The sequence below is a fragment of the Citrus clementina genome, unplaced genomic scaffold, assembly GCF_000493195.1.
Source record: "Citrus clementina cultivar Clemenules unplaced genomic scaffold, Citrus_clementina_v1.0 scaffold_6, whole genome shotgun sequence".
Classification (NCBI taxonomy): domain Eukaryota; kingdom Viridiplantae; phylum Streptophyta; class Magnoliopsida; order Sapindales; family Rutaceae; genus Citrus; species Citrus x clementina.
Window position 1 is genome coordinate 9,781,102 of NW_006262139.1, and position 18,841 is coordinate 9,799,942.

An 18,841-nucleotide genomic window follows, 5' to 3' on the forward strand; every position below is an offset into this window, starting at 1 on the left:
ACATCTCTACCAATTGTTCTTCGAGATGGCATAACAAACTGAGGGATAGCTACACTGCAGAAATGCCTAAATCATTTGTTGTCTACAAAACTGAGCAGCAACTCACCCATAATAATCATTTTAGTTACTGCCCTTCGACATGCGTCTTGACTCTATCCTTTACCCAAAACCAAATTACTTGCATTTTCTTCGCCGCCCTCGGATGTCAAATTTTGTTGACTTCCACTTTGTTGTGCCCGAAATGTCTTGTATGATTCACATGTCTTTATATGCCTTGTCATATTTGTAATCCCATCAAGCCTTGAATGACATTGATATTGCTTACCACAATAGTTGCACATACATTTGTTTGGATTATCTTCGAGTAAAGTGAAATGATTCCATACTGCCAATCTTTTCTTCATTGGCGGTCTTTTCCGCTTCGCCTTTTCCTTTCCTCTATGGGTTCCTTCCATTTGTACACTTTGGTCTTCATCGTCACTCATCGAATTCGATCTTGAGTGTCCAAGCATCTGAATATTCAAAATAATCATTAATAATCATTAATTCAAAAATCAAAACACATAAATATTATTAACATAATCCATAAACAAAAATTAGTAATTTCAATTCAAGTTGTTCATGCTCTATAAACAAAAAGTAAGAAATTCATGATTAATTAATTAATTTATAATATCCAATTACCCATTCCCCATAATAAATAATATGATATTATTTGTCTGTCTATATCTTATTTCTTATTATAAATTAAATCCTTTAATTTCAAGTCCAAGTTACTTGTACTTAACAACTTAATGGATGATTAACATATAATAAAATATTAACTGAATTTATTAATTTTTTTAGGGTTGAAAGCTTGAAGCTACTACACAAGTACACATAATTACATAACACATTATAATTATAAAATATATACAACATAATACTTAATTTTAATATTTAATCTACCTAATGTGCTAATTTATTCATAAAAAAATTAATTATTAACTATTATTAACAATTATTAACATTTATCAATTAACAATTATCAATTATCAATTAACAAAACCCACCAATCAACAATTCCTTTTTATATATGAAAAAAAATAATTTCTGATGAGCTCAATAATTAACAAAATTTCCTTTATTTTATTACTAATATTTATAAATACATAATTAGTTAATTACAACAATTAAATAATAAAAAATTACTGAATTACATAATAAACTATTTAGCATATATAATTAATTAATTATATAGTGTATATATACCATGAAACGAAACGACTTAGGAAATGAGTCAAAAAGTTGAAGGCTTGAAGCTTGAAAGTGGAAGGTGGAAACCGGAAAGCTTCAAAATCGGGTTCGGGTGGAGAGGATTCGGCCTTCAGGCAACAGATCGGTGGCCACGGCTCACAGCTGGACGGACGGGATTTCACTTGGCAGTAGATCGCGGCTTCACTTGGGAGTTGGCAGCAGCAGATCGCGGAGATGCGGACGGCTCACGGCTCACGGCTGGATGGGTTTGACTTGGCAGCAACATATCGTGATTTCAGCAGTTCGCAGCAACAGATCGCGTCTTGTGGTGGCTGGTTGCAGACTTGCGGGTTGCGGCTGCCTTGTTCAGTTGTTTGTGTTTGTGTTTGTGATTTGTGAAGTTGTGGCTGACAGCGTGTGTGTGTGTTAGGTTTGTGTCTTTACGAGTGAATTGTTGAGTGCAGCGTGTGTGTGTGCTGTGCACTTGCAGCGTGTGTGTGTGTTGTTCACTTGCAGCGTTTGTGTGTGCTGTGCAACTCGTGTGTGTGCAGCGTGTGTGTCACAGTATCAGTGTGTGTGCTGTGCAGCTTGTGACTTGTGTGTGTTGTGCAGTGTGCAGCTTGTGACTTCTATATGTGCAACAGCGTATGTGTGTGTGGGCCGTGTGGCTTGTGACTTCTGTTCTGTGTGTGTGATGTGCAGCAGTGTGACAAATTTGTTTCCCGTGAGGTCGTGACAAATTTCTTTCTTTGTTTCTTTCTCATCCTCTCTCCCCTTTTTGTTTTTTTTTCTTTTCCTCCAAAAAGAAATTATTCTGTTCTTAAATGATTTGTCAAATACTCGAATTATCAATTACTTGGCGTTGGGTAGAAGTTAAGAACTCTTTTGAATGATTAAATTGGACAAAAACATAAAAGGGTGAGGATTGCTTCAGTCCACATCATTGCACTTGCAAAATGCCATCTAAATTCTAAGGCAACTTTATTTTCTTTATTAAAATTTAAAACGTCTCTGAGAAGAATTTTGAAAGAATGGCTGCCAACTTTTTGGATTGGTTATTGGTGTGATTCGATTGCTGTTGGAGAATGGAGAGGGAAATATGCTCAATAAGGAGTACAGACACATGCCAGAAATCATTTTTTTTTTTGGGAACCCAATCGGGTATTCGGATCGGGTCGGGTTTGACCCGAACCGATCACAACCTGATCGGGTTTGTAAATTTCAATCCAATCGGGTTTCAATCCCGACCCAAACCCGAAATTTATCAGGTCGAGTCGGGTAAAATGCCCACCCCTAGCGTCAAGCGTTTGATTGGATAAAATGAGGAATTCCAGCACTGGCGAGGCAATTTCAATTTTCAATTAGTAAATTCTCGCTGACCGTAAGGGTAAATTAGGTACTTCAGTTTCGGTTTCCAAATGCGTCAGCCAGCTCACCAAGTTTTACGGACCGTCAGCGGCATTAGAGATGGCCAATGAGCTGGACGGCACGAGGCACGACACGTGTCCATACAGCACGGTACAGCACAAGCACATTTCGGTAGAGCACGCGGTACGGGCTTAGATTTTATGCACGTGAGCCTTAAAAGCACAGCACGATTAGAGATGGGCTAAAGCACGGCACGCGAAAAAACACGCAATAAGCACGTTTCATTTTTTAATGAAAGTAAACTTAAAATTTTATGATTTTATAAATAACTTGAAATTGAATCTGTTAATATATTTTATTGGCTCACGTTTTTTAAATTTATTTAATTCTTAGTTTCAAAAACATTATAATTGATTTATATTTATAATTTATAAATAAATAATTGATATCATGATTTTAATAAATAAAATTATAAATATCATGATTTTATAAATATGTATTAATATTATTATAAACTATGATGTATGACTCTACGTAATTCCAAGTTAACTATTAAGTTAACCCTTTAAAAAAATTATTATTATTGTTGTTGATAAGTACTAAAAAAGAATTCTAATACTATAGAGTCAAACTTAGCAACTAATATTACATTCTCTTATTATTATTATTGAATATGGACTTGAGTTTTGAATTTTTTATTCTATTAAATTTAAATAAAGGCACATGGATCCAAAAAAAAGTACATAAGCTTGAAAAAAAATAAGACAACAACTTGACATGCGCTCTTAAAAAAATAAAAAAAGAAAAAAAAACTTAGTGGGCTATTTTTCTTAGGCACGACACGGCACGGCCCACTGTACGGCACGAGTGGGGACGAGCACGAGCACGTGTGGGCACGGCACGACACGGCACAAAATGCATAGTCGGCACGGCACGACACGAGCACGCGTGGGCTTCCTTTGATGGGCCTGGCCCGGCCCGGCACGGCCCGTTGGCCATCTCTAAGTGGCATACCCGAACTGCGGATCAAGCGCCTGGACTGTACGTTACACTACTATCCTGTAATAGCTTAAATTTTAATTATAACTTGCAAATTTCTATGCATCAAAGCAAACATGTGGCAAAATTTAGGATTTATTGATTTAGGATTATTTATTTAAATTATTAACTGCGATCATGAGAAGGTTATTCTTTAAAAAAAAAAAGACTGGACTCATTAATTCAAAAATTAATCCAAAAAAATTACCTATTAAATGTAATATTTTAACATTGAACAAACAAGATTTGCTTTACATTAATTTAGAATAATGTCGATGCTCAAATTATATGTGATTGTTTGCTTTAATTAATGCCTAAATGATTTTTTGTGTTTTTAAATTATTTAAAAATTGGTTCCACGTAAATATTCTTAACTAACTTTTTCTTTTAATAATTTAATTTTTAGCTAAATTTGAAAGAGATCCTTGTATCCATCCACATTGATCTATATATAGCATTGTATCCTCTTTATCTCCTTTAAAATTATGTGAGATAAGAGGATGAGGATCTCCAGATAATAAGAGAGATCCCAAAGATACTTGATCTTTAGATAACTGATACTTTTATTTGCTAAACTTAATTAAATTAAAGTATAAAATTGTATTACCAACACAAAAACATCAAAGTAAACTAAAGTTATTAAAATCATTTCCTCAAACTAAGTCAATGTCATCAAAATTACAAGATAAAATTAAGGAAAAGTAGGGTCTCAAAGTTGAATACATCCACAAATGATGAGAACCATCAAGGGAATACCATTAAAGCTTCAAGTGATCCTTTGCACATTTATGGAGGCCCAATTACAAGAGCTAGAGCTAAAAAATGCAAGCTGCATTAAATGGATTAATTGAAAACATATGAATTGAAAATGCAATTCAAGATGCAAGACATCATGAATTGGGCTTGGAGAGAAGACAAGGCATTGTGGACATTATTCAAGCTATTGGGCAGCCAAATACACAATTTGGATCAAATGCAGAAAGGGCAAATTCGGAATAAATCTGGTATTGATTGAGCCAGAATTAATGTGCAAGCTATATACCATTGGAAAAATAATTAAGTTAGCTTTCCAATGCATTTTACAGATCTAGATTTGGAGTTCTCTAGAAGGAGTTATGATCAATTTATTACAGCTTGTTCAGGCTTGGGAATTCAAACGACTCCTTTGATTATTCAACTTCATTTATTTGTTTTGTGTCAAGTTTATCAATGTGTTAGGTAAGTCTACCATTGATAATGGTGGGCTAGCATTATGTTTGTCAATGTTAACATTAATAATGGTGGGTTAGTGAAGGCTTTTAAAGCACCCTTTGACAAACCTATACTTGGAGGGTTGTTCCAATGTTTTCATTTGCATTTTTAGGATCTTGGGTTTCTTTTAGCCTATTTAAACTCAGCAACCTTGCTATGTATGACAATTAAGAGATTAATATTATTTGAATTTGAAAGATTATTTTTTCTTTGGTTCTTTTGAGAACTAGTGAACTTATCAAGAATTTGCATTCTTGTGGCGTTCCAAATTTAGACTTATCACTCACCTTCTCATCTATTTCTTGAGTGTGGCGTCAATATCCTTCTCTATACCTTTGGTTCATGCTTTTCTTAAGCATTGAGTCAAGGTTTTGTTTATCATAAATCTGTTTAGAACTTTCTTGGGAAGTTGAAACTACAATTTAAGTGTGAATTTCAAAGTTTCATCGTGGAAATTTGTTTCTCATCTATTTCTTGAGTGTGGCGTCAATATCCTTCTCTATACCTTTGGTTCATGTTTTTCTTAAGCATTGGGTCAAGGTTTTGTTTGTCATAAATCTGTTTAGAACTTTCTTGGGAAGTTGAAACTACAATTTAAGTGTGAATTTCAAAGTTTCATTGTGGGATTTTGTATCAATAAAAGTCATAAAAGTCATATGATAGAAATCATCAACAAAATTATCTTCATCACTCTTCAATAATTTATGAAATTAAGCAAGAATAGAGCTTTAAAGTTGAATACATTCATAAAAGTCACATGGTATAAATCATCAAAAAAATTATTTATGTCAATCTTTCAAATGTTTATATTAGTTATTATTTACATTATTTTTATAAATATTATGATATCTGTTATTTACTTCCATATCATTACAATTTCAGTTTTAAGTAAATATACTAAAAATTTTGGAAGAAATAAAATAAAAACAAAAAAGGAGAAGGAATAGAGTTTTACGGAATCTCTACCATTTCTTCAAATAAGATATTGGGTATTAAATTATCTTTGTCCTATGAGATTTTTATCGTCCATACTCTTAATTAAAATAATATTAGTAATAATAATAATAAATTAAATATAATTAAGAAAGTCATTTTGAAAATTACATACCGCTCCATAAGAACTTATATTAAGGAGAGATTTGTACGGAGTTGTATCACAGGCATAAGTCAATAATATGGCAAAGCTTATGTTACATTGGCTGTATGTTACCGCCATAAAGTTTTAAATCCTTAGAAAATATAATAATTGTTAAAAAGTTCAATAAGTTCTAAAGCTTTACTTTCAGCCCCAAGCTGCAGCTAGGCAGCAGTACTGCAATTACTTTAATTTTTTTTTGAAGTTTTTCATTTTATAATTATAACAAATTTAGTACCAAATTATTCAACAATTATTTTTAGGAAAATTATCATTTGTATACCTTTAGTTTACTCCATTATCAAAAATACTACAACACTTTGAGGGTGTATCAATCATCCACCCTAAGTTGACAAAATGTATCAGCTGACCACCAAACCGTTAGTTTTCGTTTAAGTATGATGACGTCAGAAGGGTAATTTGGTCTTTTCATATGATACAAGTGATAATTTAAGGGTATACAAGTGACAAAAAGAGAATTTAAAGGTATACAAGTGATAATTTTCAAGGGTAAAATCGTCAATTCACTGTAATTCCGTTAACTTTCAAATGGAAACTAACGGTTTGGTGGTCGACTGATACATTTTGTCAACTAAGGGTGGACGATTGATACACTCTCAAAGTGTTGTAGTATTTTTGATAACAGAGCAAATATAGGGTATACGAATGATAATTTCCCTTATTTTTATTTTATTAATTGAATCTCTAACTTGTTTAATCTCATATATATTGAGTTTTTATTTATTATATTAATGATCTCTTACGTTAATATATCATGATTTTCAATGTTGAAATCTTTCATTAATTGTTTAACTTTATTAAATTATTTACTCAGTTGATCTCGTAATCTTTCATTTTATAATTTTTTTATATTTTTTTATTGAAATTATTAATTTCTAATTTTTTTTTTACACTTTCTATATCATTTATAGATAAATTTGGGTTTTCTAATTTATTTAATAAATATAGTGACATTCAATTTAATTGATTATTTCTCCATATCTAAATCATTGATCATATTAAAGGATTTAAATCTTCCATTGAAAAATTCTTTTTGCCTATAGCTAGAATGTGATAACTTATTGATTTTTATGTTTTGTGAAATTATTAGAGGTTCCAGTAATTTATTTATTGTACCATCTTTATAATAATTTATTAGATTCATAACATATTTATCACATATAATATCTCTTATAATTCAAGATACTAAATTTAGATTACAAAATCTATGTGACAAAATTGATGGTATGCTTTTAGGATGAAAAAATAGATTGAATATATGCGTGTGCGCATTAGAAGAAAAGTCTTGTATATGTTTCAAGAGAGACAAAAAATTGTAAATACATGTGCAAAAAGACATTCAAAATTTATGAATCTTTATGAATATGATAATCAGTTAGATCTTTATAAAAATATGGTAAAACTCTATAAAATTTAAAAATAGATGTAGAAGAGATGGACAACAAAACTATTTAATTATACAAATCAATGAGGACTTATTTAAAAATAAATAAATATGTGATTAAAAATAAAAATTTGCATAAATTACTCACACCTATACTTGGTTTTACGTTAGAATAATTCTCATCCATTGAATTTAAGAAATGTCAAAATCAATGACTTATATTTATTGATTATTTGTTACATTATTTGTAACAAAAGTTTTGCCTAATATTTAGATCATGTGACAAACAAGCAGATCCCATTTTAGAATTTGAGGAGTAGTAATAGTTTCCAACACACTAAATTTAATGTTAAAAAGTTGGTAATAACATAGTGCGACCCGCTGCTGAGCTGATAAGATAACCCCGCACAAATTTTTTACTAGCTTAAGAGTGTGACGTCAATCCACCACGAGAGCTTGAGGTGGGTTCCACCTAAGATCCACCAACTCTTTTTGTACAGACACGTGTTCCCCAAGTGTAACCAAAAGATCAGAACCGTTACATAACAAGTGGGGTCCACAAGACCGAGTGGACCCCACACCACGGGCCATCTCAGTAACTCTCAAATCCGGCAGATATATAATATACATCATGTGGGACCAATATCATCCCTGATGGAGCCTACCAATCTCGTTAAGTGTGGGACTCACGCCCTGACCCCCTGACACGTATGCCATAACGTGACCCCACAGCTTACTGGATTGCAAAATCCTCCATCATAAATAGGCCCCACCCTCCTCTTTGTGGGGTCAATTGAATCGGCAAAACCCCCAGTTCATTCTTCACCTCCTCTTCGTCTCCACAAACCCTAAATCCTCTCCTGTAATTTCTCAAAAAGCCCTCAATTTCTTTTTCTTTTTTAACCTTTTTTAAACCCCTGAAACAAAACTATCTACATGGCCTCAGAAATGGCATTGCAGACCCACCAAAATCCCAACCCCAACTCAGTAACACCTACAACTACTGAGTCAGCAGCCAAAACTGAACTCGCCCACCCACGAAAACGTAGCAGTTCTTCGTCATCATCGACGAAGGACCGTCACACCAAGGTCAACGGCCGGGGCCGCCGTGTACGGATGCCGCCTCTCTGCGCGGCCCGGATCTTCCAGCTGACGAGGGAGCTCGGCCACCGATCAGACGGCGAGACCATCGAGTGGCTGCTCCGGCAGGCCGAGCCCTCCATCATAGCCGCAACCGGCACAGGCACCGTTCCCGCTGTGGCTGTATCCTCATCCACCGCGGGGCCCACTCCCATGTCGTCGTCCCCGCCTTCGTTGTCGTGCTGCGTGCAGCCTCTGAGCGTTTCGTCGCAGGGGATGTTCTTGGCTGCTGACGCGGAGCCGCAGCCCAACTGCCGTCTCGACTTGTGCCAGCCGTTGGGGCTGCAGTTCGCGGGAAATGGGTACCGCCACATACCGTTCACAGCGCTGTTACTGCAGCCGGCAGTTGCGGCTGCGGCCGCCGCGGCGGAGGAGGCGGAAGAGAGTGGGGGGCAAGAGGATATCAAGGTGACTGGGGATTGTCATTAGACTGACCGTATGAGTTACTAAATGTATCTACAGATAATTAGCTTAGAGAAACGGTCTTCTCCTTTTTCGGTCGTTTTTGGCAGCTGTGGATGTCGTTTTCGGTTAAGCGTCTTATTTTAGTTTTTTAACTTCTAGGCCTCTGTGTTTTGGTAGCAGTAGTTAGGAGTTGCGGGTGAAGAACATGTAAATGACTGGAATCAAAATGAAATTAAGCTTAATGGTATCTTCTCTGAAGTAAGAGAGTTCGTGTCTTCAGAACAAGGATTCAGTACTTAAGTACAAAGTTTCAGCACTCAAATTCTGGCATTGCTCAGCACAAAACCAGTCGTTAAGGATTTCAGCACTCAGGATCCTGAGCGTCAATTTAGTGCTGAACTCCCGTTGGATATGGAAAAATTTTGAACCGAACAATTTAAAGATACATGTGACAGGGGTCCCTGAAAGGCAACTTGATATTTTGATGTACTTGATACTTTCAATGTTGGCGAGTGAATCTGATGACCCGAAGATGTGTAATGTGTTTACTCAAATACAATATAGTATAATAATTCAAGCAATTCTTGCTTGTGTAGACAGCGTGGAAGACGCAAAGCAACAACAGCAGAATTGATAAACGATGAATGTGTACTCAAAGATAAGTGAGTTGTGAGAGTTTCCATATGCTAATTCCCGAAGTTCCACCACTTTTTCTTCCTTTTTGATTCACCAAGGGGTCTATCTGATATGTGATGCAAAAGCAATAAGGTGCTAACAGTGAAAGAAAAATCGAATCTAAAAGAAGAAACACACCAGTGAAAGAAAAATAGGAGTGATCAAATATGTTTTACCATCTTGAGAAAAGATAGAGTTGTAGTGAACCTCTGCCCAAAAACTCAAACAAATTGCTGCAAAAAAACAAATATAAATATAAAAAATAACAATCTTTAAAGAGACTATAAAAGGATGAATAATTAACAATTAACAACTAATCCTTGTTAGTTCCTACAAATGTGTGTGCGTGTACATCAAGACAATACGTTCTCCATAAGTAAGTAATACAAAGAAAACAAACACAACAATACATTGTATTTTGTCATGTAGTATATTAAATTTGTATATTTTTTGTCTTTAACTTAGGTTTTTACCATATAAAATTCCTTACTACATATAAAAGGATGAGGTTGGCAGGCAGGGACAGAAATTGATCTTATAGTGAGGCAAATGAACAATGAAGCAATTAGATTGGCATTCTAATGGCCAGAACAAAAGTAGGTAAGAGCAATATATTGAGATTGTATTTACGTACAAATTAGTCCGGCATAATTGAGCACCAAATTCATGAGGGAAGGAAAACTAAAGGGAAAAGGGGCCAAGTGCTTAAAAATACAATAGTACAGCAAAATTAGATATAAAACCAACCAGAGAGGAAAAACAGCAGAAAATGTCAAGAGCTACTGACAAGCCAAAAAATATATTCAACAGAAACAAATTGGATTTTTACCTCTTTTGATTTTCTCGACATTGGGAAGAATTTCTATGTAACAGGTGTCCTTAAAAGAAGTTATTACAACAATTTTCACACGAAACTGCAAAATTAAAAGCAGATCAAATTTCATAAGCTTTAGAAACAACAAAACAATTACAGTTTATTATCCACTACATAAGCACAGTGTTTAATTCACTATCCAGATAAGCAGCTAGTCTCATATATCTGAAAGAATTAAAATACCACTTACACACAAGAAAAAGAGAGAGAATTAAAATTTCATATGTGTAAAAGCAGTAAACACAAAACTTAATGCACTTAAAATAAAGAAACAGATGTTGCCCATAGCCATACCAAATCTGCAGCTGCCTGCAACGTGACATGATCACCCCACTCACCGCTCCTAAATTAATTGAAAGGGAGTTAGTATGGCCATCTTTTAGTCCAAAGGCATTATTAATTTATAACAGGAGCGGAAAAGCTTCTATTAGTACATGGACATCTTCTTCAAATATTCACTGTACTCCATGGGAACATATCCTTCATACATCTCAGGATGAGACTTTAGCTGTTGACAACAAAACATTGGAGCAAGAGAAAATTAAGATGCATTTAGTCATGATTGCTTAAGAACCATGCAAGTAGCTAACTTCTGAGATAACAAACCTGAGTGACAATTTGTTGTCTTACAGATTTATGATGTTCAGGTGTGTGATATAGTTGATCTGACAAAGCTCGGAACTGGAAAAATGAGAGTATAACCAGTAAATATTATTAAATAAATGATACGACGCTTCACAATGCGACATAAAAAAGAGGGACCTTAAGTGCTTGCATGCTTGATGATTAAGATAAACTGGGAAGAGAACGCTCGATCAAAGCAACAAACCTGACAGTTACCATCTCCTTGAACCTTATGCTCCACAAAGCCATACAACTGCAACCTAAATTACAAACAAAACATGGAAATAAATTTTTTCTGCAAGAAGACTACATTGCTGAAGAAACCTATGGGAAAAAATGACAGACTATAGTTTTAGTACGCCAAATGTTTGTATCAATTTACAGTTAATATAAAATATTCAATTCATCACGGTAATCATTCTAAATCACTCATTCACTTAAAGAAAATGCTGGATGGACATCTGGCTCATAGTTTAGGCAGTTTCAGTCCTGAATAGAAAAGAATGCAGATAATACCTGTTCAGTAGTCTTTCATGATCCGAAGTTGCTTCATCAACTGAAGGTATTTCCCCATTAATTCTAGGAACATGCTGCATAATGAGATAGTAAGAATCTGAGATATTAGGATCTGATGTGTAAATCTTCACACAAGTCGTCGTAAATCTTATTTATATTGAACAACACCAGTGTTTGGGTATGCATTTACATAAGCACATCATGTATTATGAATTTCAGCTCATGCCAGTTTCCAACAGCTGTCTATCAGCAATAAAAAACTGGACAACATAAAACACCAATGAGACTCGTGCACTACAGGAAATATACATCAGTTTTCAGAATGACGAGCTTGGGAAACAATACCTAAGTAGAATACAAGACACAGGTTCTGCATAAATAAGAAACAGAGGATAATTGATAACTCCTAGAACGCTAAGTACTGCAGGAATGACAAGATATATCTCAGAACACCAACCGCAGCATTCCATCGAAAAAAAAAAAAAAAGGCCCCCCAAAGCTGTTGCACATCACTGGGGAGGCAACTAAAGAATTATGAATCCAGACCTTCAGTAACTTATGTGAATAGTAGACAACTTATCCAACAATTTGAAGTCAAAGGGTCAAAAAATAAATGGATGTCATAACACAACTTCAACAGCTAAAATAGAAACACAAATAGAGATGATATTTATATTAAGCTAACTTACACGAATAGCGACCATTTGATTCAACCTCTTTCCAACTTCATCATCTAATAGACATTCATCAGTTATCTCCAAAGAATAAGGATCCTCCTCTCCATCACCAGGACTAGAACACGAAGAAGATGGCCGTGTATCTTCATTTTCTTCTTGGCCATATTCAAACCCTGCTCATTATGTAAACTATGTCATCAAAACAATTTATATCAGTCATCACAACCACATGTAGGTCCAACAAATACAATTCATAAATACCTGAACTATAATTCCTTGTTGATGAACTATTCCAATCATGATCCTGAGAGGTTTCTAGCATGGTATGCTCGTCTTGTGCATGGGAATATTGAGAGGCTTCTTCAATTGCGAGTTGCGAGAACTCTTCCTGAAGGGTACGTGCAATAATTTCATCACTCTCAACATTGTTACTACTCTCTGCATCATCATCATCATTATTTCTGAAAGACCGACCATGATAGATGTCATTACCATCATGTTGTATTATGTCATCATGGTACCCAGAATGCAAATAAGGGTCATAGTCAAAAAAACGAAGACCCCATTGAACAAAACCTGAATCCTGGTCCTCTGTAGCCATGTCCTTTAATCAATAAACCAGAATCAATCACTGTATTGATCCCTCATCAATCAAAGTACTATCTGTACAAACAGCATACAAATAAATACTCATATTTTCTCATCAAATCAAATATTCTAATCACAAATATTTTTACTTTAAATCCATGTCTTAATACTGGCAAATGATAATCTAACTGCATAATAAAACCAATAAACAAAAATTTCATTGACCCATTGGAACACTCGTGGAATTTAAAATATAAAAAAAAAGATGAAATTAAGCCCATAAATCCAAACAAATAAATACTAAATACAAATTAAAACTCAAATTATCATTAATTATGAATAAAAGAACAATCTAAACTTAATAAGTAAGAAATGATATTAAGAAATAAAAACAATTAACTTTACCTGATAATAGCATCGAATAATTTTTCAAAAAAGGCAATAAAGCTTTGGCCCTGTACAAAACGCACCGTATATATATCTGTAGTACGTAGAAATAAAAACAGTGGAAAAAATGAACTTTTTTGAAAAAAAAGAAAAATAACTTTTGAAAGAAATTGGAGAGAGGCGCATTTCATTTCCGCGCAATTATATAGTGTTTGCAGGACTAAAGATCGAGTAAGTTTGAGAGTACGGAGTTCGCCGAGCCGTAGGATTTCGAAAGCGGTTCTGTTGATTTTAGATTTTTATTATCATTGTTTATTTTTTCAAATATGATGGCTCCAATTGGTGGATCGTACGGCGGAGATCTCGTGAAATGGGTAACTAACCGTCTGCCGAGAACAAATTGACAATTATGACCTCTTCAGATCAGGAGTTTTATTGTGGTCAAAATCGGGTTACTCACGAGTCAGTCAAAGACTGGAAAGTCCATGTACTGAAAAGTATTTTACTAATTATATATGCGATTTTTTAAAATTACCGTAGAAATAACAAAAATTAGCTCGTGTAAGGCTAAGACACTTATTATGGATTATTTTATTTTTAAAAATTCGATTCAATGTATTCCATGCCACCAATTTATTTTCGATTAAATAATATTGCCACCACTTATCGTGCATGAAATATAATTTATTAATTCTTTTTAGCTAAAATTGTGACAGGTGTCTACGAGCATTAATATTGTATATACAAGAACGTACATTAGGCACTTGTTACCTTACATAATAATGTAAGGTACACAACTGTTTGCAACCGTTCGATGAAAATCGAACGGCTGTAAAAATATAAAATAACAGAAATTTTTTTTTTTTTACAGTCGTTGAATTTTTATCGAACGGTTGCAGGACAGTTATGTATCTTATATAATAATGTAATGTAATAAGCTCTCTTACATAAATGTTTATGATAATAATGTGACATTATTAAGCCAATGTACAAGTAGGACTAACGGGTCGGGTTGGTGATGATATCCAAAATGGGGCGTAGAATAAAAGGGAACCGTGAGATTTAAGACGTTTAAAACTTGAAGCGAATAAACTACACAATTTTTGTGCTTTCCAAAACTTTCTTGCACTTTAAAATTTTGTCTTTATATGTATATATGTATATATATATATATATATATATATATAGAGAGAGAGAGAGAGAGAGAGTCAAGTGATACTAAACAGAAATTGCAGGCAAATGATCATAATATAATCTACAAAAAGGTGCAAGTGAATTTATATAACAAAATGATAATTTCACAATTCTTTGATATATTGTACATGGCCATAGATATATTATTTTCAAAAATTAATTGTTAGGATTTATTTATTCAATTTCAAAATTAAAATAGCTTATACCTCCTCCCTTTTTTTGAGGGCGAACGCAAGTAACCCCGCAGGGGGGGGGGGGGGGGGGGAATTAAACCAGCTTCTTTGAATCAAGGTGGGTATGGATTGGGCTGAATCAAATTTGTAAAAGTCCAACAAAACTCATTATTGATTAAGTTGAGAAAAAAAATTAATTCAACCCAATCAAATAAACATGTCCAATCCACCTCTTAAATCATTAAATTTTGTTTGATTAGATTGATCGAGTTGATTGAAATTAAAAATACAAAAAAAATCAAACATAAAGTTAAAAAAACTATTTAGTATTTAAAATTAAATTCGAATAGTAAAAGCACTTTAATTATCCATCATAACATTAAATATTGTCATTATAACCAACATCAAACATGATATTATGTTTGAATATCTATCAGCTTACTTTAGTGAAAATTCGGGTTTGATTTTAAATTTGAAATCTTAAGAATTCAATCAATGTCAGATTTCATAGAAATTGAAATCAATCTCTTTAATAAAAGAATAAAAAGAATTTGAAATTAGACTTAGCCATTTAGGGCAAGTTTGGTAGCCTTCATTACATGCTATTAGCACTCCTCATAATATTAAAGTATTACAATGTTATGTTTGGTAACTATACCTCATTTCACTATAATGTAGTAAAAAATAATTCTAATGCGGTCAAATCTGCATAAACCAAACCCATATAAGAGTCGAGTTTATACGGGGTTTGTAATTACTTTAAGAGAAAAAGGAATTTTAGTTTCATTATCTCATTCCCCCTGCCTCCACACTGCTACTTCACACAGCCACTAGTGTGCCTCAACAAACGGTACAAACTCCACACTACCACTACTGCGTGACAGTAGCTCTACCACGATGCGATCTACCATTGCCGTATGACAACAGCCCCATCGCCACTATCGCATGACATCATTGTGACACACAACACTACTACCTTCGATGCCTTTGCGATCTGCCTTCATCATCACCGTGACGACACAGGGTGATCTGTCTTTATCAACATCACGATCTGAAGCCAATAATCTCCACCACAACATGCGACCCATGACTCTTAAGTGAAAGTGAAGTTCACTGAATTTGATTTTTTTCAAGTAATTTAATTAATCTCGAAACATCTCTTTATATTATTGTCAATGAAGCTAAATAGCTAGCATGTTATTCTTGATGAGTTGAATTACTGAAAAAAAAAGGTAGTGGCGATGGAAAGTTCATTTGTGTGTCTGTCCATGATTGGTTGATTTGTTGCCACGATGAGTGAATCATTTAGTTTTGTGTTTTCTTGGAAGTGCATTTTTATTCATTTGCTATGTATATTTACCAAAGGTTTGATTTTATTCTTTCCTTTCAATTTTTTTTGTTATTTGTTTGGTTAAACTGTGCATCTAATATTTGATTTGGTTGAACTTGTTTTACGCTTTTTATAATAGCGAAAAATAACATATTTAACAAAAACAAAAGAAGTGTGCTAGCATCTGACTTTATGGAAATTTATCATCTTGATCTTTAAGTTATGCTCTGCATTTAATTGTGATATTTATTAAATTGAGATGATTAAGATTTTTTTTTTGATATCCAATCTGTAATTAGAGTTTTTGACAATGTTGATGGGACTATAAATCTTATGCCATTAAATGAGAGTTGTTTTTGTCATTTATTGCCCAAGATTGGATTTTAAAAGATCTCTTCAGATGTGATATGTTGAATCCTAACTTCAACTATATTATTTAATGATCTAATATTCGAGGGACGTCACTATGAATCATAGCTTCCATTAATACCTGAGAAATCAACCCTTCATCAATGTGTTGCAGAAGTTTGCGTTGTTTTGTGTAACTGAACTTTGGTTTATTACAACTTAACTTGGAAGATAGTAGATGTCTTAATCAATAGTTTGAATTTTTGATCTAGGATAAGTATTATCATATCTTAAGTGATATAATGATGGAATATAGGAAGTTTCTTGCCAAATATTCACAACAAACTATTGGATGGTTTTATTAACTATTACTCATGTAGATAACAAGATTGGATAACGCTGGCTATCTACGTGTGCATGTTTATAAGTAGCTAAGTGTCAATTGGTAGCATATGTCAATATGGGAATAAGTAAATTATAAGGGCATGTTCGATACCATTTTTGGGCCTTTGTTTTCATTTTCATTTTGAGAGTACAGATATAATACATGTTCGATTGGCTGGATTCAAAAAATATATTATAAAACAAGTAAAAATTCACTTTAATATTTATAAAAGTGAGAACATGTATGTTTTCCATGTATTGCAAAACTAAATTTAGAAACAAATTACAAAACAAAATCCAAAATCTCACTTTCTCTCCCCCCCCCCCCCCCCAAATCTTATCTCAATCTAACTCCCACAACTCTCTCTCCTTTTCTCTTCCCATCCAATCCCCAACTCTCTCCCTTTCTCTTCCTCCCTTCCTCCCTTCCTCCCATCTAATTTACTGAAGTTGCCTTACGTCCCCCTTGCCGCTGGCGGTGCGTTGCCCTTGAAGAACCCTCCTCCCTGGGCCGGGGCCTCTATCTCTGCTGCTACTGCGCTTTATATTTGTTGTTGTTGTTGCTTTATCTCTGCTGTTGTTGTTGCTCCATCTTTGCCACTGTCGCTGCTACTTTTGCTCTCTCGGCTCCATCCATTATGTTGTGGTAGCAAATCACAACAAAACTCATCTATGGCAATGAATATGATAAAGAAAAAATTGACAAGCATGATTTAACCAGAACCAAGAAAACTATCATCTGCAGATTACCTTAAGAAAACGGAACGATACAGACCACGATTGTGGAGATGATCAACTGAATGAAGTAACTTGTACTTGTTAATAGAATATGGAACGAAATTATAAAAATATATAGCTTAATTATAGCAAAGATGTATGTTGTTAGTGCTTTTACACCATATCTGTATCATTTGTTAAAAGTTTTATCCTATATTTTAATTCATATATGTTGTAATATATATCTCAATTACAGTGTATAAACAATGACAATATAAAACCTTTTTTTTTGTTAATGTTAATACTAATAATTAAAAAAATGCTAATAATAAAATTTTATTATCATTTAATTTTTTATAATTATTTTGTTTGAATTATTTATGTATGTTTGGTTATGTATTAGTTAAATAATTATTTTCTAATGTATGAATTAATGTCTAGAAAAAAAACTATTTTTAAAAATAGTGCTATTGAACATATTCATTGTTTTTATTCTTTTTAATTGTGTCTACCGAACATATATTATTGTTTTTATTTTTAAAGTACAGGATACAGAAAATGATATCAAACACATATTTAAATTCGAAATACAACAATTGTAAAACACCATTTTTATTCTCATTTTTGTTTTCAAAAAATACTAATTAAGAAACAATACTCAACAGGCCATAAACTTCCCATGTCATTGCTCTTACATGCTAGTCTTGTGAAAATGTCAAGAATTGCTTCTTAGCATGTTTGGTCCAAAGGCATGTTTTTCTCAACTTTGAGAAATTATGATTTATTGGTTGTTTTGTATCTTGAACACCTCATGGAGGTCAAAGGATTTGATTCTTTTTGAGTTTGCAAGTTCTGATAACTTTTCGTTGTAAATTGGTTGAGTACTTCATGAATGGCTTCTGTTGGGAGTAGCTTGAATGTGCCATGTGCTCGATTTTTTGAAATATAATGTGTACTCATTTCTACTTTCTTCTTTCAAAAAGTCAATTAATCGATCTTTAAAACATTGTACCATCTATAAGAAACTACAGTACATACCAATAATAAACAGGTTTTGTAGAGCTAAACTAATTTGGAAGAGATTTTGAATCCTTTAAATTTTGTTTCATTAGGATCCTTTATTTTGATAGTCCTTTTGATTTGTAGCATGATCTCATACTATATTTTTTCTGCTAACGAATATGCTTTTTGCAATAATAGTTTTTGTGCATCATTCTCAGAGGAACTGACCCAACTCGCAACCAGGGCTGTATGCATTATATGGAGAACACTCAAATGACCAAGATCATTCAATACAATAGTACGAGCACGATATCAAGGCAAACCCACAGGACTTATGCAAGATATAGTGTATTTTTTAGTGTAACGAGTTTATA

General features: G+C 33.6%; 2 protein-coding genes across 6 annotated transcripts; one reads left to right on the forward strand and one right to left on the reverse strand.

Moving 5' to 3' along the window:
- Positions 1-7,791: 7,791 nt before the first annotated feature.
- On the forward strand, positions 7,792-9,014 carry LOC18039389 (transcription factor TCP11). Its single transcript, XM_006428672.2, has one exon. It carries the CDS (start codon positions 8,370-8,372, stop codon positions 9,000-9,002), a length of 633 nt encoding a protein of 210 aa, XP_006428735.1. The 5' UTR covers positions 7,792-8,369; the 3' UTR covers positions 9,003-9,014.
- Positions 9,015-9,629: 615 nt separating this feature from the next.
- Positions 9,630-13,588, reverse strand: LOC18039390 (OTU domain-containing protein DDB_G0284757). 5 transcript variants are annotated; one of them, XM_024181946.1, is made up of 12 exons: positions 13,338-13,586; positions 12,921-12,948; positions 12,606-12,805; positions 12,357-12,517; positions 11,668-11,741; positions 11,357-11,411; positions 11,134-11,208; positions 10,962-11,035; positions 10,822-10,870; positions 10,483-10,567; positions 9,830-9,886; positions 9,630-9,720 (listed from the first exon to the last, which is right to left on the reverse strand). In XM_024181946.1, exons 1-12 carry the CDS (start codon positions 13,348-13,350, stop codon positions 9,665-9,667), a joined length of 927 nt encoding a protein of 308 aa, XP_024037714.1. In that variant the 5' UTR covers positions 13,351-13,586; the 3' UTR covers positions 9,630-9,664. The 5 variants fall into 5 exon arrangements, with proteins under 5 accessions (XP_024037714.1, XP_024037713.1, XP_006428737.1 ...); XM_024181945.1 differs by having other exon boundaries at positions 11,158-11,208; positions 12,606-13,007; positions 13,338-13,588; XM_006428674.2 differs by having other exon boundaries at positions 12,606-12,948.
- Between the last annotated feature and the right edge of the window lie 5,253 nt (positions 13,589-18,841).

Excerpts from the sequence above, each read along its gene's own strand:
- LOC18039389 (XM_006428672.2), top strand. The coding sequence starts at position 8,370 with ATGGCCTCAGAAATGGCATTGCAGACCCACCAAAATCCCAACCCCAAC.
- LOC18039390 (XM_006428674.2), bottom strand. The coding sequence starts at position 12,945 with ATGGCTACAGAGGACCAGGATTCAGGTTTTGTTCAATGGGGTCTTCGT. Across the intron at positions 10,871-10,961 it reads TATTTGAAGAAGATGTCCAT|GAGCGGTGAGTGGGGTGATC; the intron begins GTACTAATAGAA and ends CAATTAATTTAG. Across the intron at positions 9,721-9,829 it reads CTCTATCTTTTCTCAAGATG|ATAGACCCCTTGGTGAATCA; the intron begins GTAAAACATATT and ends ATCACATATCAG.